The sequence below is a fragment of the Ursus maritimus genome, unplaced genomic scaffold, assembly GCF_017311325.1.
Source record: "Ursus maritimus isolate PB19 unplaced genomic scaffold, ASM1731132v1 scaffold_13, whole genome shotgun sequence".
Classification (NCBI taxonomy): Eukaryota; Metazoa; Chordata; class Mammalia; order Carnivora; family Ursidae; genus Ursus; species Ursus maritimus.
The window spans coordinates 39,202,853-39,227,205 of record NW_024423675.1 but is presented as its reverse complement, the minus strand read 5'-3'; the positions used below and the strand labels follow the sequence as shown (position 1 = coordinate 39,227,205).

General features: G+C 37.4%; 1 protein-coding gene across 1 annotated transcript in view; it reads right to left on the bottom strand.

Moving 5' to 3' along the window:
* Positions 1-572: 572 nt before the first annotated feature.
* Positions 573-24,353, bottom strand: part of ENPP3 (ectonucleotide pyrophosphatase/phosphodiesterase 3) — a 69,569-nt gene continuing 45,788 nt past the window's right edge. The window contains exons 17-25 of the mRNA XM_008691097.1: positions 23,625-23,712; positions 21,692-21,870; positions 20,171-20,222; positions 18,925-19,079; positions 12,170-12,305; positions 9,821-9,898; positions 8,940-9,072; positions 7,185-7,341; positions 573-924 (exon numbers count right to left, since the gene is read on the bottom strand). Coding sequence (XP_008689319.1) covers positions 754-924; positions 7,185-7,341; positions 8,940-9,072; positions 9,821-9,898; positions 12,170-12,305; positions 18,925-19,079; positions 20,171-20,222; positions 21,692-21,870; positions 23,625-23,712 — 1,149 coding nt within the window. The 3' untranslated portion in view covers positions 573-753. The remainder of the gene's footprint in view (positions 925-7,184; positions 7,342-8,939; positions 9,073-9,820; positions 9,899-12,169; positions 12,306-18,924; positions 19,080-20,170; positions 20,223-21,691; positions 21,871-23,624; positions 23,713-24,353) is intronic.

The window sequence follows — 24,353 nt, the reverse complement described above, 5'->3', positions numbered from 1 at the left end:
TTGATATTTTTGTAAATAAAGTTTTATTTGAACACAATCATTCCAATTCCTTTTACGTAGTATTTATGACTACTTCCGCAATGTAATGGCAGAGCTGAGTAGCTGCAACTGGGACTGTATGGCCCAAGACATTTTATCATCCGGCCCCTAAAACATGATAGCATGCTATTTTACCTAGTCCTCTGTTTAACAATAGACATACATTCAATATACAGATCTGTTACTTTCTTCATAGTATTGGAATAGCATTCCATTCCATTATTTGTTTAAACAAATTCTGTAATTTGTTCAACCAGTCTTTCAGGTTGTTTTCTGGTCTTTCCTACTGTAAAAGATTTGTTGACACAGTTTTTACAAGTGAAGTTACTGAGTGAGGTAATGCGCTTATTTTAATAAATATTGTCTAATTGTCAAATGTAACACTTCTTGGTATGACATTCACCAAAGTGACACTTCTCTTGCTCTCCCTTCTGTTTAGTTAATGCTGGGCAGAAAAATATAGCCCAAGATTATAAATGAGATAATAAATATAATAAGGTAGGTCTCACAGAGTACAATCCCTGTGCAAAAAAAAAAAAAAAAAGTGACTTCAAAATAAAGTTCACATTTACAGAGATGAAAAAGAGAGAAGAGAATGATGAAATTATGCCACATGGTTTTTTAAAGGAGTTAAGGAAAATGGAAAACTTTATTCTGTGATTATTTTACAGGAAAAAGTCATTACGTTCTGCCAGAATTCATTCATATATTAAGTTAAATAATGGTTTCAAATATGGGTAAATATGTCTTTAGTTGTAAAATTTCAGAGACAGGCTGTGATTTTTCCTGGTAAAAGTCCAGTCCAGTAAGAAGTTCTACATCGCGGACCCGAGCAATGTGGGCTTGCCATCTTTCTTCAATCCAAACAGATTCTGGTTTACCTTCCTGTAAAATGAAACAAAAGACTTGTTTTTCACAGGACATTATTTTTCATTAACAGAAAGATCTTTTATTATTTACAAGTTTTCCTTTTTCCTGGGGTTTTTATTACCTTATGTCTTAAGATAGCCAAATGTTGTTGTTCCTTAAAATAAAAGGAAAACAAAAGTACAAAGTACACTAGAACAAATACAGACCACCACAAAGTCATAGAGTTTAGCTATTTTTTTTAAAGATTTATTTATTTATTTATTTATTTGACAGAGAGAGAGAGACAGCCAGCGAGAGAGGGAACACAAGCAGGGGGAGTGGGAGAGGAAGAAGCAGGCTCCCAGTGGAGGAGCCTGATGTGGGGCTCGATCCCATAACGCCGGGATCACGCCCTGAGCCGAAGGCAGACGCTTAACCGCTGTGCCACCCAGGCACCCCTAAAGTTTAGCTATTTTAATATTCACTTCAGATAGAAAAGAAATAAGACCTTACAGATGAAGTTAAATCCCCAACGTCCTTCTACTCAGCATTCATCATTATCACGAGTTCATGTGAATCCAGCCTGTGTTTTTAAACTTTTGCTGCCCATCAATGTACAATATATGTTATTGACTTATGAGTTTTCAAATTTGTAAATGATATTGTAAGTGGTCTTCTATAATTACTTTCTCAGTCAGTATGTTTGCAATCTATCCATAGCGATATACCTAGAGCTAGTTAAATCATTTGTTTTTAGCTGTGATTTATGGTGGCAGGTTTTTTTTTATTGCCACATTGATAGTGCTTTTGGCCTTACAAATATACTGTAATGAACAATTTGGCACATGTCTCCTGTATTCAAGAATACGAGTTTTAAGGCCTATAAACGAACTTGTTGGATCATAGAGTCCATGCTACTTTAATTTTACCAGATATTAGACCTTGCACTCCTCAAGGTGCTCCTATCAATTTACATTGCATTGGCAGTGGAGGATAATACCTCTTTCCCCACATCCTTGCCAAATCACAAAACACAAGAACAGTGTTCCACCTCTGCTTGATTTTATTACCCCAAGTATCATCATAGCTCAGCATCTTTTCAGACATTTCTTGGCCATCTGACTTTTAATAGGTTTTGTGCTATGTAAAAGTTAATTCGATTATTTAGAGCCATGGGTTTCTACATAATTTCTTATTTTTCATATAGCAATTTTCTGATATTCATATGGTACTGTTAATTTTCATTTCAATTTTTTTAAAGTAAGAAAATTGAAAAGTTTGTTGAATTAGAAGAGTGTGTTCTAGTAACTGTCATTTGATTTATGATGTACTATATGCTGGCTAACTGAACTTTAAAAAAAACTGTCATTTGACTTCAGTGTGGTAGTTTACCTGTTTTTTAAATACACAGGCTTAAAATAGGGAGCTATTATTTGAGCTAGAGGAAGTGTGAGAGGAAACTACTTCTAGTCTCTAAGCCCCTAAGTACTTCTAACCTCCTAAGTGCTAATGATGTACATTAATTTTTAGAATAAACAGCAGTGTATTAATTTGAGCTCATATATCCAATGGGAATCTAATGAATTCATTCTTTTTTCTGGCCTTTACTGGTCTTCCATTTCAGCAGCGTTTCATGTTTCGTACCACGTTTTTCATAAAGTTCTCTCCGACTTGATTTCGAGTGCTCTGCTCTCTCATGGCTTCTTTGGTGTCTCGCCAACTAAATGTTACCCAACACCTGACTAGGTCTACCCTCTTTTAAAATTGCAATTCAATGAATGGAAAGCACAACACGTAACTCTCTCTAGGCGGGGGTACTACTGACTACCAGCCAGTCCACCTGCACCAACCAATCAGAACAGAAGCCAGCCATGGACAACCCTGACTGTACCAGGGCATCCCATCAGAAGAGCAGCCTTACGTACATACAGTTCTTATGAGCTCTATTTAAATACAATTGACCCTTGAACAACACCGGCTTGAACTGTGAGGATCCATGTGTATGCAGATTTGTTTCAATAAATACAGTACAGAACTGCAATGGTCTTTTCCTTATGATTTCCTTAATAACATTTTCTTTTCTCTAGCTTACTTTATGGTAATAATACAGTATATGATACATAGAAAATATGTTGTAATCAGCTGTCTATGGTATTGTAAGGCTTTCAGTCGACAGTAGGCTATTAGGAATTAGGTTTTGAGGGAGTGAAAAGTTATGGATTTTCAAATGTGTGGTGGGCAGCACCCCCAACCCCCATATTGTTTAAGAGTCAACTGTGTATGTGTTAGAAGTATTATATACCCCTAAAATATAACTCACTTTGCTAGGTTTTTGAGGCAATATCAGTTTCAGTATTTTTCCCCTAACTACTTCCTTATTTTCTCCCCTTAACCACATACGGTCTGGTTATTGCTGCTACCACACTAATGAAATAGCTTTGGCAAGGATCACCGAACTGACTGGAGTTTTTTGTTTGTTTTTTGTTTTGTTTTTTCTTTTTTGTTTTTGTTTTAGATCTTTCATTTAGTCGATCACCCCAAACTTCTAAAATTCCCTCTTTTTTCTAACTGCTTCCTTATTCACTGACACTTTGTTTCCTCTATCGATTCTAGTATTTTCCATCCTAGAAATATAGACATTTCCCTCAGTTTGATCTTTGGATCTCTTCTTTCCACCTTCCTCCCTTTGGCAACTTTATTTCACTCCCATAATTTAGTACCAAATCTGTCTCTACAGTTCTGATTTCTCTTCCAAGTTCCATACCTGTATTTTCCAGTATCTTCTGAACAAGCACAATAATGATTGCCACTTGGACTCATGACAACATTCTCTTTTATCTGACAGGAATTTAACAACACAAAGTTGAGGGGAAAAAAAGAAAAAGGAAAAGAAGGGCGGAAAATATGGAAAGAACAGAGAAGGAAGAAAATAAATAAGGCTGTATGAAGCTAGTTCCCTAGCCCAGGTGTGAGGTGGAGTTGTGAATCTATCATTTCTCCAACAGGTGTCAGTTCCTTCAGATCTCTTACACTGGGGGTACCTCCCTGCACTGAGTGATTCGAGTATTTAAAAGTGCTGTTTCCACACAACGTGCTCCTTAAAGCAAGCCAACTATTTCACTGGGTGCCTTTTCTAATGCTAGGGGGAATGTAGGCTGATTTAGACTTATTAAGGTATAGTTTGTATATATACAGTGCTTATTGGGTGATTTGATTAAAGAGGATTTTATTTGTGTAGAATCTCACTTTATGTTGACTGTAGAATGTGTAACTCCAAAATAAAATTTAATTTGAATGGTCACCATTTGCTTACTATGTGTTGAGAATTCTTAGGATTTTATGTGAAATAATTTAATGCTCACAGCAATATTATGAGGGAAGGTGAACTTTTGTATACAGTTGAGATTGAGATTCAGTTATTTCCTCAAAGAGGTGATATCAATAACTGAACATAGGATATCCAACTCCAAAATCCATGCATTTAAGATCTGTTCTATACCACTTCTCATGTATCTTCCTAGATATTCAACTAGTTTCTCAATTTGAAGACCACCAAGAGCAAATCCATCCTTCCCCAAACAGCTGATTGTCTCATGTATTTCATAGACAGTCATGCCTAAATTTTCAGTTACCTTCGACCCTTTCTCATCCTGCCTCTCCCCTCCCTCACGTCTAATGGACAGCACAATCTCTTATAATCATAGCTTGGTTTAAGTTTGCTTTATACTCACCATATTATTATGTGTCCTAATTATGTCATATCCTCATTACTATACTGCAAATTCCTTAAAATCTTAGATAATATCCAATTCAGTAGTGTTTATATCTTCTTCAGTGGAGATGATGCCCTATTAATTTTGAGATCATCTTTACTTTGGACGTTCAAGGCTTCATACCATTTGTACTTTACCTTGAAGCGTAGGTAGAATTTTTAGCAGATGGAAAAGAAGGGCATTCTAGTAAAGAAAAGCATGAGCAATGATATTGAGGTAGGGAAACTCAAAATGCATCAAGCAGTTTCAAGGACTTCAGAGGGCCCACAACTTGGGTTTGTAAGGTCAACGGGAGGTAAATTGTGAAGAGCCTTAAGTACAGGCTAGGAGGTTTTTGTTTGCTTGTTTTCATTTTTTATTCAAGGTGGATAAAGTTTTGGGATGAGAAAGTATGTCATAATGAAATCCTGAAGTTTAAGGTAGTTGGTAGCGGAGTACAGAGGTGAAGGGGAGGACAAGAGACAATGAAGCTACTGAGGATTCATTTTCAAAAGTTCTGATAGAAGGCAATAAGGGCCTGGACCAGGGATAGCCTACAGTTTCTTCTTGGCACACCCATTTTAATCAATCCATAGTAGCTACCTAGGACCTGCTATAAAGAACTATAATTCTGATTCAATGGTAACCAGCACCACAGTGTATTAGTCGCCACTGTCACCACTGGAAGAGTGAGTGAAGAATGATGGCTTACCCTTTTCTGGAAACTCTTGCCCACTCTAGGACTATGAGAGACCCACTGCCTAGCCTCTAACCTTTGCCCTCCATCTTTAGTCACTGAAAAATCATTCAAACATTCAAATTCAAATCCTATCTTCAAGACCCAGTTAGAATGTGACCTTCCCTACTAAGAAATATTTCTCCTTTGAAAACCTATAGCAATTTTATCTGTCCCTCTTTGTGCCACTTCTCTTTTCCCTCTTCTATTGTACTAGGCATCTAAGGGCTAGACTGTGAGCCCCTTTTGCTAGAATTCATGTCTAATTTTTTGGTGTATCTCCCATAATACATAGTATAGTGAAGGCAGGTATGGGTTGAACACCTGAAAGAACAGAGATGAATTCCAATCTGGCCTAGAATCTAAGCTTTAATTTCCAGTCCTTACTAGCCTACGGGATTTTCCATGTGAACAGCCATTTCTACAACGGACGTGCCTAAACTTAACTATCTTATCTACCTGCCAAAATAATTCTCATTCCTAACTTCCCTCTCTGTTTTTTCCCTAATTACCTACATTTAAAATCTCTGATTCATCTTTGAGTCTCCCTTTTTCTTTGGCTGTTGCATCCAATCAGTTACCAAATCTTTTCTCCATTGAAGGTTCTTCTCCATCCTCTCAATTTGTTCAAATTCTGCCCATTTTCAGGACCTAGCCCTACTCTCTCCTCATTTTATATAACCCTCCTTTATTGATTACGCCAACCCCATGTGTTTCAAATTGAAATACTAAATCCTTAAACATTTAGCAATTAATCCAACTTTGGATTTAGCAATTAAAGCAACTTTGTGACATCTTATTTTTTATTTTTAAAAAAATTTATATTATCAACAACCCATTTATGTGTCTATATTTCATTTATCCTTATTTATATCTCATTTATATGTCTCATTTACATGTCAAAATTATATATGAACTCCTTGAGGGCAGAGATAATGTATTCCTACTTGGTGCATTCTAAAAACTTTCACAGGACTCTGCACTTAATGGGTACTCAATGTATTTGTTGAATAATTAGTAAAACCCAATTATAAGAATACATATTTTTCCTATAAAAAATAAATGCAGGGGCGCCTGGGTGGCACAGCGGTTAAGCGTCTGCCTTCGGCTCAGGGCGTGATCCTGGCGTTATGGGATCGAGCCCCACATCAGGCTCCTCTGCTATGAGCCTGCTTCTTCCTCTCCCACTCCCCCTGCTTGTGTTCCCTCTCTCGCTGGCTGTCTCTATCTCTGTTGAATAAATAAATAAAATCTTTAAAAATAAATAAATAAATAAATGCAGGTCTAAGTAACTATTCACATACAATTTTCCTTGATCCATAGAGATGTTGAAGTAGACTACCACATGACGCTTTAAAAAAGTGTTACTTTAACTCATTGTGTGTAGGAAATTAATTTCAGACCTCGTATTTCAAGGTGATGGAGTTTTTATATTTACATATCCATTCAGAAAACACTGAGTGCCAACTTTGGCGCAGCACCTTCAAGTTTCTGTGCTAAGAATAAAAATATTAATAAGATACCACCCCTGACCCTTAGGAATGTGAATAAAACATATATGAATAAAATACATAAGATATGCATATGAACACATGTTCATGTGGGCATATACATATTTAAATTGACACCAATTACATAAAGATCAATAGTCTAAGGAAAAGTTTTAAAATGAGGTAATTTAGTACAACTCTACCCATGAAACAACTAAAAAAATATGTTGGAGTCAAAGCCACTTTTATGAAAGCCTGGAAGGGAGCTCTGACTAATCATTTTCTCAGGTCCCGAGGACTCTCCGGGAGCATACTCACTGGGCAGCTCTCCAGGTTGGTAGGTCGGTGAGGGATAATAAAGGGCAGGACATCCAACCACCCAGGGCAGGCATCAGGGGTGTGGCTCTGATTTTTGCAACTGGTCAGCACCACAAAGTAGTGCGTTGGGATGGGAACACCAGTGTTCCCTATGTATCTAAAAACACAATTGAAAAGATTTCATGTTATACTTTTGCTTCTAAAGCATTATTAATGTCAATATACAGTTTTTAAATAAATGCTAAAGTAAAAATACAGTCAAAGAAAGTAAACGAATAGAAAGTACAAAATATTATCTCATATTTTTACACTTCCATGAGCCCAATCAGAACTTTATAGAAGTCCAAACTTGGCCATTATAACATTACAGGAAAATATGAGAATACAAAGAAAAGCAGACCGTGACACTATGCCTCTTGTGTTTCCTAGTTTTGTTAACCTTATATTTTATACTGACAATTTGCAATAGGCCAGGAACTGGAAACAGAGAAGCCCCAATTCCAAGTCTAGCTGAGCACTTCGGCTAGATGTCTAGGCAGGTGCTAATCCTCCATGTTGTATGACTTGGTAAGTTTCCTCAACTTTAACATGGAGGTGACCTCTACTACCAACTTCACAGAGTGCACATGGGGATAAATCCATATAACCTATATGACAGTCCTTTAGTGTTAGACAATGAACATGAAAGTGCTTTTCAAACTTTAAGTGCAAAATAAAGGTAGGCTGTTATTACGAGCCCAGTAAAAGAAATACAACTGCTGTAAGTAGTTATATTACTGTGATTCTAGGATTTTGACATGAACTCAGATGGTTCATAGCCTGGATTTCCCACTTATTAGCTGTGGGACATAGACCAGATACTTAACCTCTCTGTACCTCAGTGTCTCCATCTCTAAATGGGAGCTAATAGAATCTAACGGTAGGAATGTTTTGTGGACTAAATGAAGTGTAAATGTTTAGAAAAGTACTTAGCATGCAGTAAAGTGCTATCCAAGTATTTGCCAGAATTATTAAACTGTGAAATATAGGATTAATAAGCACTAAAATAAGGACAAGACAAATGAAATGGAAAAAGGCCTCACACTGAGTTGTCATAAACGTTACTCTATCAGAAGGTATGGGTAGAAACTGCTGAATTACACAATCTAGGCTCAGACAGCACCATTGTTTACTTTGGCCCTTTATACACTTTGATGATAAAGAGAAATAATGAATAAAACTAAAACTCTCTATTCCTGGATGCCACATTCAAAGGTAATTCTTAGCAATGCAGTATGACCAGATTTAGTACAAAGATATAAAGGTTAATAGGACTGGTTTTCTAGCGGAAGCCTCTATCCTCTCCTGGGAGTTATTTTACGAATCATCCACTATTGGACACTATCGTGAATCATCACTACTTGATTTTTTTTAAATTAATTGCTGGACTGGCTCTGTATTTATTGATAGTACAGTGAGTCTCTTCTCTTTAACCTTTACAAAATCACACTTCCCTTGTGCCCATTGTTTAGAAATTTTCTAAATAAAAAGTTTGTTGAACTTTTCTGACAATTTCTTTGCCCATTAGTTTAAATTTTTGCCATATAAAATTTTTGCAATCTATTTAGACTAGTTGAAAATAGTCAACGATAACATCTCTACATAAATATATTGTGTAATATTTAGAATACTAAGCTTTTATTTAGAGTACCGAGGTTTCCCCTCATGATACCGTATTGCTAAATCAAAAAGTCCATTTGTTTTCAAATTACTTACCCTGTAATTTCATTTGGAGCATCAAAATGGCCATCGTAATTATAATCAAATACTGGCCCACTAACCACATTTACTCCATTTCTTTCCACGGCATGTTTTACCAGAAGAACACTGTGGAAGTAATCCCACATTTCTAAAAATAACAGAATAAGATGTTTAAAATATCTACCTTTATTGAACATGGAAATATTTTCTATTAGAGAGGTACATTTAAATAGCATCAAATTCTGCTTCAATAATTGTCAGTGGGGTTAGGTAAATTCTGCAAAATAGTCCATGTAACAAAAATAAATAAATAGTCACATTGATGGTACTTCCTGTTGCTGATGTAGTGGCAGTCTTGACATTACAGTAAAATATGTTTCCGAATTACTTCCTAGTGCTCAGGTGCTTTGGGGACAGTGATATTCAATAAAGGTCAGAACATGCATACTGCTTAATTAATTACGGTCCTAGGGACAAACACCTTTCACTCACTTATGGTAAGTATCAGTAAAATTTCTTTTTGTGAATAGCCATTGAGAGCTAAATTACGATTAAAAAGAAATTACTGAACTTCTAGTCACAAGGCACCCAAAGTTGAAGTAGGTTGAAAACAAAACAAAACAAAACAAAACTATGTCAGAGATCCTTCCTATTTCTAAATTTAAAGCATTAGAACATAATGACTCAGTATCAGGGACAAATTGCAAAAAAAAAAGTGTTCAGTTTATAAGTTCATAAAGTCACTTTGATTTTTTTTTTATTTTTATTTTATTTTATTTTATTATTTTTTTTAATGTTTTTTTATTATATTATGTTAGTCACCATACAGTACATCCCTGGTTTCTGATGTAAAGCACTTTGATCTTTTTAAATTAATAATCTAAATGTATACTTACGTTTAAATGCTTTATACATAGGGACCAAATTACTTGTGATTAAAGCATCATATTGACTATCAGAAGTTCTATTGTTTGCTGCAAAACAAATGGATTTGGTTAACTCTAGCCAGAAGAGAAAATATAACACACTATGTAATAAGCAAAATACTATTACATACTAGTGAAAATTTATTAGCAGTCAAAACACAGGGACACTAAGTAGTCTCCAGTAAAGGTTATCAATAATGCTGGCAGTTTAATGTATCTGATACCTATAGGTTGAATGGTGACCCTCAAAAAGATATATCCAAGTCCTAAACCCCCTGTACCTTTGGGTGTGATATATAGGAAAATTCGGTCTTTGCAGATATAATTGAAGTAAGGGTCTCAAATGAGATTATACTGGATTTAGAGTAGGCTGGTGTCTTTTTAAAGAGAGAGGATGTTCAGGAGAGGAGCAATTCAGGGGAGAAGTCACTGTGAAGACATAGGCAAAGACTGGAGTAATGTAGCCATAAATCAGGCGATGCCTGGAGGCCCCAGAAGCTGGAAGAGGTAAAGGATTCTCCCTTAGATTCTCTCCTTCAAAGGGAGCACGGCCCGGCCAACATCTTGATTTTGGACTTCTGGTCTCTACATCTGGGACAATACATTTCTATTGTTTTAAGCCAGCAGGTTTGTGGTGATCTGTTACAACAGCTCTAGGAGACAAGCCCTGGACCAGTATGAACGCACAGTTACTGAATGTGCACAAAGTAATAATGCGGCTATACATAACTCTTCCAAAATCAAATTTCCCTAAGTGAGTTTTAACTCGATGAAGACTGCTGACGGCACCACACCGCACACGATTGGTTTGGAGGACTCCTGCATGTGCTGTCTAGCACAGTGGGTGCTGGGCGTGTGTGCTCGAGAACCAGACTGCCGAGGTTGGAAGCCCAGCTCCACTGCCTACCAGCTGACCCGCTGGAGCAAAGTGCTCCGTCCTTCTGTGTTTCATTTGTCTCGTGACATCTACATCACGGAAATATCGTGAGGATTTAAAAAGGTGCAAACCTATAATTGTTTATTATAATGCTTTTTATATTTAAACTATACTTGGGCATGCTAATATTTAAATGAAAGGCCAATGGGTAGACACCAAAAAAGCAAGAAAAACAAGTTTTTGGGGTTTTTTTCCTTAAAATTTCACATGCTATTCACAGTCCTTAGAACCCTTAGAAGCTTTTTCTGCTTTTTAAATTAAGCCCTGAAAGTTGGGATAGCAATCCATATATTATCACCTCCATTTCAGAGAAAAATAAGGTTAGCTTCTAATGGAATTTCTAACAAACAAAATAGTGGAGAGTTAGCAAAGAGTTTCATTTCATCCTTAAGATTTTTTGAGACAAGTTGTTTAGTTATTAATTTCATTTCCTTGTTGACGCAAATATATACCAACCAACGCCTTATGGGTCAACAGATGCGATTTTATACAATAAAAAATTATGAATAAAACGTTGCAACTACTTAAGTTTCATCCTAGGGTTTGCATAAGTTTGGGAACTCTGCAGATATTTTAATAAGATATATCAGTTTATGTATCTTAACTTTGTGTTACGGATTTAAACTGATATGCTACTTGTTTTTATTAAGCCTCTCCCCCCACTCTTAAGAATCCCTAAATTATAAATCTCTAAACTGACTTCTGAGGTCATGGCTTCCAGAAAAATGAAGCCAAATATCAGGAGCTGACACATTCCCAGAAGCTGAAATTGTTGAAAATCTCATGAGTGAGTTAATAAAAATGACATTTCCNNNTGCTGAATAGGGAAGAGATTTGAGTTTAAGAAAAATAACCCTGGCTTTTGCATGTTCCCAAGAAAGATGCTTTCTAAAAAAAACCCTGAAAGCCAACAAACAAAAAATGTAAAGTTCATTCAGCTGCTTCATCCACGGTGTGAAATGGTTGAGCCTGACATGCTCCGTGAGCGGCAGGCCTGAACTCCAGCCTATTTCTCGCCACAGGCCCAGCGGCAGGCTCTGTGCAGGCCTTCGCTTGGCAGGCAGCCAGAAAAAATGTTTTTTTAGACGCTTTGTGTCCCTCTCCCAAGCATCTTCAGTTTTAAAATTCAACTTAAACCTGCTGAACTCTCTGAACATCTGGGCCAGATTAGAGCTGATGTGTGGCTCGCACTGCAAAATTTATTAGTCTTTATTATAGCCGTTGCTCTGCGTCGGGTCAGCCCACAACCACTGGAAGCCTCCTGGGCAGCGAGCTGAGCCCAAGCAGGTAGTTTCGGCCGGGAGCGTATGTTTAAAGCACATGCCCACATCCAGCTGATGAGGGCTTTCTAAGCTGCTGCCCTAAAAAAGAGTTCTACTAACCAGGAGGATAGAGGAAGCCGTGGGTGATATTCTCGTCTGCTAAATAAAAGGAACACTTTTGGCTTTCAGAAGGAGCAACCCTGACATCAGCCCGCAGACAGTCTGGGACAGTGGGAGGAAGAGGCGATGTGTCTCCCTGTTGAAAGAGAAAAAGAAGGGAAAAAAAAGTGACGCCCACAGTTGTGGCTAACCCATCGCCTTATATGGTTTATAACTTCCCTCGAATGTTTTTCATTTAACCTTTTCCTATTTTCTTAGTGAATCAGGTCTACGCAAGCAATGGAAATGGATGTCTTCAGCAATGTTTTCTTCTGTGGTTCCCTTCTGTTAGGGACACTGGGAGGGCAAATCAAATACATCTTGGAAAGGACTATTTGCAGAATAAAACTGAATTGAGAGCAAATGAATAACGGGAGCTACCACTAAAAAACAAAATTCTTTTTAGGATCTAACTTGAAGGTGGTGATATATATGGTGTGCTTATAAGCAAATATTGAAAATAAAATAAAAACAATTCATTTTTAAAACACACATTCAAACGAAGGATATTATTCTTCAGTTAGGCAATCTGAGATTAATTCAAAGAAGCTACAGTTGTGTGAACTTACTAACTTAGAGACCTAAAAAAAATTGGTAGCCATGCTTCATTTATCATGTAATATAGGAATATATTTTTTGCAATTTTCTTTGTAGCTATTATTTATTTATTTAAAGATTTTACTTACTTATTTGAGAGAGAGAGAGAGCACAAGTGGCAGGCAGAGGGAGAAACAGGCTCCCTGCTGAGCAGAGCGCCCAACCTGGGGATCGATCCCAGGAGCCTGGGATCACGACCCGAGCGGAAGGCAGATGCTTAACCGACTGAGCCGGTGTAACTCTACTTAAAGACTAATACAATAACTTATCCACTATCAGGCACTAACTTATCCACTATGCTGCCTAACCCAAGTGTTTAAGGTAATGCAGTATTAAATTACCATATTTCAATTAGCATATAATCATGAGTAAGTAAACATTTTGCTATTCATTTTATTTTTTTCAGATTTTGATTCATATACCCACTACTGCCCACAATGTATCTATTTCTTAACAACAAAAAAAGGTTACATTAAATTAGGATGTTCTTCCCCTATTCAATGCATTGTGCTAAAAGCGAAAATTAGCTATGCTGTCTAAAATGTATATAGTGATCATTTTATAATATGTACATGTTGGAAATCATCACATTGTACACTTGAAGCTTATACAACATTTTATGCCAATTATATCTCAATAAAGCTGGAGAAAAATAAAATGTGTAAGACCAATTCACAAAGAAAAAGGCAAAATACACTGTACACTATATTCCTAGGCATGAGAGTACCATGACGAGGTACAGAATAGGTAGGAGATGAAGCTGAGCGAAGTCTGAGGAAAGCCAACCAGAGAAGGTACTACCCAACACACTACCCCACTGCAGCTGGAGAACACTATATAGAAGTTGAGGGGACTCCTCAACTTGGTTGAACACATTTATCTCTGCTCCCTTCCTAAATCCCATTAAAAGAACATTAATGATGAAAACACATAATGGATAATAAGAAATTTGCAGAAGCTGGAAGTCAGATCAACATTGGTTTACTATTATAACATGACTTAGTAGACCAGTAAATACTGACAACCAAAAGCCATGACTGGGGAAAGCACAAAGAAGTGGATTCTTACTGCCAAAACCCACGGGTAGAACTTGGAGTCTCCTAAAGACGGGTCATGTACCTGGGGCCAGAAAGAAGAGGACAGGCTGCAAGTCTGTAAAAGAGGCTAGATAGAAAGTTTACTCACTGGAGAGGTTGAACCAGAGGGATGTTCATACTGAGGGACCCAAGACAGCCCAGACAGCAGGTGCATCATACTGAAAGCAGTGGGATTAAATAAAAATCCACATACTGAATGGTGAGACTCCCCCCAGTCTCATTGCTCACATGACGGCTGCCCCATTTTACATGCTGGGTCAGATTAAAAGTGTCCTTTCTTCGGGAAACAAACCAGTCCAAAAGGAAAACTAGATGCTTACAATTAGGAATCCCCAACAAAATAGCTAGTTCTTATTCTGATCAACCTATAGTGAAGTCTACCAGTTGGCCAGCCGCAGCCACACAGCTTAGTGCTTCTCCTTTAACATATAAAAGTATAACCAAGGATCAAACATTTTGTTGGGATTGAGGAGGAACCAAGATAAAAAAGAGACAATGCAGAAGAAAACTTGCTCCATAGAGAGATGGGAGTATATATGACATCCATATAAGAAGAGAAAGCAATAGAAAAACAGAAAGAGCTCTTGGGATTTAAAAAATAATATGACAACAGAAATAAAAAATTCAATTAAAAGACGAAGCTGCAAATATCTCAAAAAGTAAAATTAAAGACAAAAGGTGGAAAAAATTAGGGAATGTAAAAAAACATTAGAGAATCAGTGCAGGAAACCTTATGTCCTATTAATTTGAAGAAAAATGATCTCTAAAATTCTAAAGCTAAAAACCATCAAATAAGTATATAGATGAAATAAGAATATTTTAAGATACATAAAGTCTAAAAAATACACCTTTCCTTCTTCCTTTCTCAGGAAGTTCCTGAGTGATAGAACCCACCAAACCAAAAAGTAAACCAAGAAATATGAAGATATTTGTGTTAGAAGCGGTGGATTAGCTCTCACCATTCATTTCACTCTCCTAATGACAGACACTGGAAAGCTAAAACCATTTGTTTATATCCTTTCAGACACACATCAGAGCAAACAGTCCTGAATGACCAGGTTTCTTCATCTGACATCAAGGGGCACGTAAAGATGTTGTAAAATGGAGAATCAACCATATCGATTGTCAGCCCCATAGACAACCAGAATCTTGTGAGTTGATGTTTCCTACCACACGCCTTTAACATTTTACTCTAAAACTTCACGTTTTGTACGTCTTACTTGAAGAAATGTATGATACATAAATGTAGCCATGGATGTATTTTCTGTAATGGGAGGAAGATGAAATGCCTATATTCAACAGTTAAGATTATAAAAATGGGGACACTGGGTGGCTCAATTGCCTTTAGCTCAGGTCATAATCCCAGGGTCCTGGGATCGAGCCCTGCCTCGAGCTCCCTGCTTATTAGCAGGGCGCCTGCTTCTCCCTCTGCCTGCTGCTCCCCCTGCTTGTTCTCTCTCTATTTCTGACAAATAAATAAAATCTTTAATAAATAAATAAATAAAATTATTAAAATGTTAAGGAAGGAAGTGCATTGTAATTTCTAATGAGGCGGCAGCTGTAGAAGTTAGACTCACGTACCACTTGGGCAAAAATGCTTACTATTCTCTCAAAGTAGTGTGGACTTTGAGTCGGGGAACACGGATCAGGATGGCTTTAGCCAGAGTGTTACAAAAGGGTTATACTTTTTTTCTGTTTACTGAAAATCTTGTTTCTTACCTACCAAACTTGAACCCCTAATACAAATGCATTGAGACTAGGAAGACAGGATGTGGCCTCCTTTATAAAGGGGAGATTATGCAACAGGCAGCCCTCCAGAAGGATGGTGGAGAGGTATGATCACGTCATTTCTGAGTCCTGGGCTCCTGAGAGAAGGCACAGTGAACCATCCCTCCACCTCCACACACAGAAACAGCTTCCACCCGGCTAGCTCTTCAGAGCTCTTTAGAGTTTTTTAAGCCAGGGGATAGAAAGTCAGGAAAACAATAAATAGAACTCAGACACTCCGATAAAATCTGAACTCCTTAGCTCTCAAAATTGTTCAAGAGAAGTAGGTGATGAGCATAGACAGGAAAGCGAGATGCTTTCATTTCAGGTCTTGCATGGGATTAAAATAAAACTTGAACAGTTGATAAAATTATTTTATTTAAGTTATAGACTCTCTTTACCTGTAGGCTGAACATAAAAGCTAACGTTATTTATTTGAACATTGGATTGCTACCATCTGGTCTTACGGTAAGGATAATAACTGTATACTTGTAAAATTATTGTTTTAGTTGTGTTTTTTTTCTATAGGGAAAATATTTCTTATACTTCCAAAAAATGTTTACGATACATAATAATGTTCCTAGTTTTTTAAAGAATCATAAAACATGATTGAACCATAATTTATAGTATTAGCGCTAACAAGCTTTGGAAACAAAAAAAGGCTATTCAAAAATCCAGTGATGTGGGACGTATATATACACATACAGATCGAGAGAGAGAGAAACATTTTTCAAGTGTGCTAGATTTTTTTCTCTGAAAAAGTGCTTTGATTTACATTACAATTATAAGGCATATATTCTAAAACGTGGTCATAATTTTTGCTCTTCATTTCAGTTTCTCACCCAGCAACAGAAAGAGCAGTTCACATAGTCTTACTCAATGGGCCCTGAAGCAAAACCCATATACAGTCTCATCAACCCTAATAGTTTGGAAGCTGTTATTGCAGGACCATGATTTCAAATCACAGCTACTTCTCCAGAACTCTCCTGAGATAACAACAACAAAAATCAGAAAACCCACCAAAACCACAGAAAAACAAAAGCTCCATAAAACTTAAAGGCACAAGCCAATTGGGCCCATGCTCCAAAAAGTGCTTATTTAAAGTCTGATTTCTCAAACACAGGGCAGATTTACAGCATTTTAATGTGAATCTCAAAACATCCTTGCATGTAATTTTCTTGAACCACAACATACTAACAGAGTAATTTCTGAATTAGAAAGCAGAAAATTGCTAGAATTCCATCCTGTCACATGGAGGGAGAAATACACAAGTAGTTCTGTGGGATCAGTGAAAGGACAGGAACTTTTGGTAACAAAGAAGCTAGTTTTAAAACAATAACAAAAAAGAATTGTACTGAACTCCTGGTCTGAGCCCACTCAAAATCTCTCCGCCTCTGGTTTCCGCTAAAGCTCATATAAATTCAGGAATGCAAGACTGCAGGGGAAAGTATTAAACCCATCAACATTCCCCTGAACTCCACACAATCCCTGGTGCCTGGACTTCTCAAAATAGAGAATTGACTAATAAGACTGGCCTTAAATATACTGCTCTTCTCAAAACCAAAAACAATTAGGAATTATCTTAAGGAATAAATAACATCATATTGTTGTTCCACAGTAGGTTGAAGAAAAACACAACGTGAACATTTTGCATAATAGGAAAGTGCTGTTGCCATTAACCATGCACATGAACTCAGGTAACTCTTGGTAAAATGTTTGCCCACATTGGGTGGTAACATCAGTGCACTCCTACCGCGGACCACAATTAAACGATTGTCAGCAACAGAGTTGGTGTTCAGAACACACAAAGCTTCAATTAATAGTGGGAAAATATTTACTTTTCTCCAGAAATCTTGAATTGGAACAAGACGAGTAAATAAACCAGATACAACCAATCACTTCCTGGCCCTAAAAAGGAGTGGAGTATCTGTACCCTTAGAAAGAACAGTAATAAGTTGAGTTTTGTCACCCGCAGAGTCTTTGGATCTAAGATATCAAGATTTTCTTTACAAGAACAGCTTTCTGATTATTTATGAACCCTTCTAGCTGAAGGCACTGCTCTCTCCTTTAGTCTTTAAAAATAATGGTTGGGATTAATTTAGCCAATGCATTCATTCAGGAAACATTTACTGGGCAGCTCTATTGTGCTGGGATACATTAAACAGAAACATCCCTGCCCCGAAGGGGTGTTTTGATGGATTTTTGGCAGACTTTGATTTTTGCTTTCATTTATGTTTTCCTGATTGCTAATGAAGTTCAATTGGTTGGCTCATAGTCATTGCCCATTTATTAACTAAGATGTTTGCCATTCTCTTGGTTAGTGGAAGAAATTTACTAGCTATTCTGGATCCTAATTACCATTCTGGATATTCATCACAGTGGAAATACATGGTCTCATCCGTAACTTTGTCTTTTTGTCACACATTACATTAAGACAGTCCAATTAGTGAATTTCCTCTGTATTTTTGGTGTTGTTGTTGTTCTTGTGTCCCAAGAAATCTTTCTCTATCCCAAGGTCATAAAGGTATACAGAAAGGAAAATATGGATTTGCTGTTCACATTTAGGTCTATAAACCCACCAGCAATTTAGTTTTGTATATGGTATGAGATAGAGATCTAACATTTTCTTTCTTTTCGTAGCCAAATGTCCCAGGGTCACTTATCGAAGGAGAGATTTCCAGACAGTGAAAAAGGAAGACAATTTCAACATTTGGATTCTGAACCTCAGCCTGGAGAGATCTATGATACAGCACATCTATACCTTTAAGTCTAGCCTGACCTATTAGAGTACTGGATCCTTCAGGGATGGATTACTTCTTATTCACATTAGGCTCCTTGTGCCTACCATAATACACAGCAGATAGTAAAGTATTTGTTAAACAATCAAATAAATAGCCCTTTATAATCTAGTTAGCATCAACTTCTGGGTGCACCCACCATGTACTTAGGATAGACAAAATAAACAGTGTGCCTCTGTATTTCCTGTTGCTTGTCTTGGAAAGCTTCTTTCCTACCTGCCTTACCAACAGGTCTGTGAACACCTTTTAACTTCTCCAGGCAAAACACGACATGTTCTCTTTTGCACCCACATAGCACCTATAAATACCTTTAAGAAATACCTGGGACATTGTTTTACAAGACACAGAGCAGAGAACTCCCTTTGGGATCTCTACTGAAAATCAAAAGTCAATTCTTAGAATATTCGAGAGCCATAAATTTTTTCCAGCCTGCATGGCTCAATGGACACAAACTCACTGGTTTCGGTACTGTATATGAGCTCCATATGGGCATCTTGATAGCTTTTCCAAATCCACTGACATATTCCCTGTGATAGAGAAGACAGTGTTCCTTGTTCTTCTGCATAACCCTGGGCCTCCCAAATGGTAAATTTAGTTTCTCCGTCGCGATTACTAAAATGAAAATAACATAAAATAAAATAATAAAAATGTTTGTAGTTAGCAAATGTTTTCTACACAAAAAAATATCATCTGATGACTATTACGTGCCAGTTACTCTGAGAAATGTTTCACATACTTAACCTCTTAATTCTTACAACTCTGAGGCAAGTGTTATTATTCCATTCTACATATTACAAAACTAGGGTTTAGAAAAGTAATCTGGCCAAGCAGTTAACAGTTCACAGGACATATTTAAAGAGATACAACCTCAAAACCAAAAGGACATACTTTGTAACAAAGATAACCTCCCTTAGCAATTATCACAGGAAAGATTTGGCAATTTTAAAGAACAGTATGTCCTAATGTATTTATTTATTTTTATTTGCCTATTGTACTCTAAAAATCCATCAATTATTGATAGTTTTAAAACCTACAAGGTATTCATGGCATGCAGTAACACTCTACAGATTATAAAAAGATTATCAACCAACCAAGACATTTACTAAACTCTTACTGTGTACCTGGCACTAATCTAAGTGCACACACATATTAACTCATTTAATTGTCACAAAAACTCCATGAAGAAGGTATCCCCATTTTATAAATGATGAAACAGGCCTAATGAGTTTAACACGAGAACACTTAAAAGATAATAGGTAATAATAATGCTGCTACAGGCCAGGCACTGGTCTAAATTCTTTCCACAGATTAACTCTTTCCATCTTTACAACTGCATACAGTGGGTGCCATTGTTGTAGATGAGGAGACTGAGACACAGAGAGGTTAAGTGACTTGGCCCAGTCACACAGCCAATAGAGGTAGGCCGTAGCCAATAGAGTGTGGGCGGTTCACATCTAAGAAAAGGAACAGGCACAACCATCTCAAGGAATTTGTTGTGTTCCTGGAAACACTGTAACTACCCAGGCTTGTGAGTGTTGTTATTTAGATCTAGTTTTGTGGGGGGTTTTCTTCTTGTATTATTGGCAATGCAATCTTCATGTTCAAAAGCCTCTGGGAGCTTATTTTAAAGAATCCCCCAAAGGCAATACTGTGTTTTGTTAGGGCTAAACACCAAAGACTTGATGTGTTTTCTACTGACTTACTTGCATCTTGAGGGAGATTTAGCATCTGGTTCACATGCTGCACAGAAACATTCTGCAAGACGATGTGGGAAAGACAGAACGGGAGTCAACACATTGTAAGAGGATTATTTCTACAGTAATGCCTGAATATTTTACTACTCAACAAACAAGCCAGACTAACTCGAGTTTTAATTCTAATTCTGCCACTTGCTCAGAAATAGGCTTGGGATACTTTGTGCGGGAGTTAACAAAGATACGATCGATAATGCGGCAAAGCACGGTGACCACAGCTAGAATCAACTACTTCGTGGGATGACAACATCCCTGGGCTGCTCAGGCTTTTAATAGGAGTACAGCTCACTAAGGGTCTTGCTGAAATGCAGATTCTGATTAGAAATCCTGAGCCCAGTGGGGCCTGAGATTCTGGATCTCTTACCAGCTTGCAAGTGAGGCAGATGCTATTCCTGTGACCACACTTTGAACAGCAAAGGGCATTCTTTACAAAGAATTTGGAGGTTTGCAGTCCGGTAGATCAAATTTCTGTGACCTTGGACAGTTTACCTACCTTCTCCGACTCTTCTTTTTTCCTCAAACGGAGACAAAAACGCCCACATTGTAATGCTTATTATTATTATTATTATTATTATTATTATTATTATTTTAAATGGAGGTTCCATCCAGGTAAGCTGTAGGTAAGAAACCCACACCCTACTCTGATCTGGGCTGTGGATTTGATTTTGATTGGGAATCTTCACTGGACTTTTATCCTTTAAAGCCTCTTTTGGTCAGCATTGATTTATATACTTATTGATCGATGCGGTGTAATGTTTTTGAGGATTAAAGAAAGTCAAGGGTTTGCTGACTCCTGGTTTAAGGAATAATTCTTACCCGAGGCAGCAGGTACTTATTTAGCTCTACAACATTTTGAACTCGGCATCCAATGCACCTTGACACTGGTTTTAACTTGATGGACTCCTGATAACTGGGCTCCGATTCCATCCTGAAATCCCAGCCCCCATCCCTGTGCCCTAGTTCTCACAGGTAGGGTTGGTCCTTGCATTATGAGCTCATGTTCTGACTCCTTGCCTTTTTTTTTGGCCGGGGGGATGGGGGGAGACTCCTAGCGCTGGAATCTCATCTTACTGAGAGTCTCTTGGGATCTGAAGTCAAGCTCCCGAACTCGGCCAAGAGCCTGACCCACTGAAAAGACCTGAAAGAGGTCTTGTAGCTGTAAGAGGAGTAAGTTTATGAAGGAAATCAAAGAGTGGCTAAGATTTAACTGTTATGAAGAGTTAAGACACTCAGCTCACAGGGAATTATTAATGCCCAAACAGTGCTTCCCAGTTTACAAAGCATATTCATATGCTGGACGTTACAATGCATCCCTCACCTCCAGACAAGTTCCAGAGACACTGCATACATTCACTTAGTAAATGTCAGAACTAGAGCACAAACCCGGCAGTCAGCTACCCCAGTTATAATCCTGGCTATAAACTCACTTGCCCCTTTACATTCTTACGGATACGTGAAGTTATTACTTACATTTTGTAGCCCAGGGCAGGAACAATCTAGATCGTCTGGGGGCAGTGGAACAGTAAAGCCACAGACAGAAGGCTTTGACACTTCCTCTGCATGGGTTGGCTTATAAAAAGGTACCCTCAGAAGATGGTTCAAACTCCCATGGGTGCCATTGTTTGGTGCTGGTTGAATGTGTAGAAGATCTGTTTTTAAAAATAAATTTGAAGTAGTTTTAAATGAAAAGGCAACACCATCTATCTAGCAGATGGAAGACAACAAAACTTCCTTTAATAAATTCTGCTCTAATATGGTCTTGTACTGCATATGCCTTCAGGTTAGTGTCTCTTCCCACAGGGAATTATTATTATTATTATTTTTTTTTAGAGAGGGACAGAGAGTTGGGGGGGTAGGGAGGGGCAGAGGGAGAGGAAGAGAGAGAATGTCAAGCAGACTCCCCACGGAGCACAGAGCCCAATGTGAAGTTTCATCTCGCTACCCTGAGATCATGACCTGAGCTGAAACCAAGAGTCCAACACTTAACCTACTGAACAACCCAGGCGCACACACTCCCCCACCCCACCCCCATTCCAGGGTTTCTATCACCTCCTCTTTCTAGACAATGGGAACATTTGTTATAAGCTACACGCACTTTCAGGAACTGTTTCTGCTCCTCCAGGGAAAAGTATCATAACTTAAATGCTCCCTTTGTTCCTTAAGCATATCCTGGTTTTCTAGCATAAAAAGCTATACTTCAATCAAAAACAATTTTGAAGAAGTTAATTTACAATCTTGCTTACAGTGTATTTACTTAGTTATAGGAAACTTAAGGACAGATACCTTTCAAAAATTAAACTCAAAAATTTTGCACAATATTTAGATAACTTTTTCTATTTTTTTATACAACACAATATACAAATTATTTTACAAGTATAGTTTTTTAAGCGGCTCCTGCTGAATACCACCAAATAGAGCTCTCTTAGAACTGAAATCCTATCTGATTCCTTCTAAGCCTCCCCACAAAGGGCCAGCATCCCTGACCACAAACTCAGCTTGGGAACCAAGAGTCAAAGTTGTTCAGGCTACAACACGTTATTTTCAAATGGATACTCTTTGGTTTCGAAGTCATATTCAATCACCACAGGCCTTTGGCAAGATTAGGAATGACAACTGTGAGTATATTTGCGTCAGAATTCCTGAAGCTCAAGGTGAAACTGCAACTTACCCATTGCCTTGCCGAGATAAACGATTTATTAGTACAATGCTCTGGAGTAAGCACGTAGGCAGAAAAGTAGGGGAGATCCCCTAAAATTCTAAGTCTTCAAGTTTGTTTTTTTTTAAACACTGAGTGTAATCCCAAGCATCTGTCCGAAAAGGACTTTCCACCATCTAAGAAAATACTTGTGCTTTTAGGGTTTTTTTCTCCTGCTTTGAAAAGTTAGAAATGTACTTTTAATTATCTAAGTTTTACGAAATTTTCAAATAGTAACTAACAGATAGAAAAGTTGGTCTCCTGGGGCACCTGGGTGGCACAGCGGTTAAGTGTCTGCCTTCGGCTCAGGGCGTGATCCCGGCGTTACGGGATCGAGCCCCACGTCAGGCTCCTCTGCTATGAGCCTGCTTCTTCCTCTCCCACTCCCCCTGCTTGTGTTCCCTCTCTCGCTGGCTGTCTCTATCTCTGTCAAATAAATAAATAAATAATTCTTTAAAAAAAAAAAAAAAAAAGAAAGAAAGAAAAGTTGGTCTCCTGAGATCTAATGTTTATCATTACCAGCAAACAGAAAGAATTCACTCTTATGGCTGAGTGATTCTGAATGATGGTTCATTCTCATCTTTCCTACTTTCTGTCTTCTTAGGGCAAAGCATCTGTCTCTGGGATTCAGTTTATTACCAATTTCAGAATACATACTTTACAAACTATGTCCACATTTTGATGTTAAATTTATATAGATATACTCACCACACATTAGGTTATAAATTTCGATATTTTCAAATGGTTCAATTTCAGTCTTCTCTTTGAAACTCGATCCATGTGCCAAGAAGAAAGCCTAGGTGGAAATAGTCCTACTGTTACTAGATGCCATCTAAACTCAAAAATGTTGGAAGAGACACAATTTTCCGTCTGTCCCAGCTCTCCAGTTGCGTCTGAGGCTACTGTAAGGATTTCTTTTCAGGTTTGAAAATGATTTTTATATCATTTGCACCTATGACTGGGATTCCAACCATCCCAATCAAATATAATATATTGTATTTACTTTTGCTAAATGTACCTGCTTCCACAGCACCTCGTATGTCAGGAGACAAGGAGAAACAAACAATAATGGACAACCAATGTCAGCACAGTTCTACCATATCTATATAGTATAAATTAGAAATTCAAATAACACTAAATATTCTTTTCATATCATTGTTCAAATGTGTTAATACGTGACAAAAACTGTTGAAGTCTCTAAATGCTGAATTTTTTTTTTACGACTTCTACTAACCTACTGATTTCTTAAATATATCTCTCCTTTAATTTTAGGATAAAGAAACCTAAATATGTTTATTTACATTTAATTAATTCATGTTAAACACATTATTCATAACACATCTAATATTTTCAGATTATAAATAACTAGAAGAAAAGTGTCAAACATTAATAAACAATTATTTTTGGTAACAGGGCCGTGTGTGTGTGTGTGTGTGT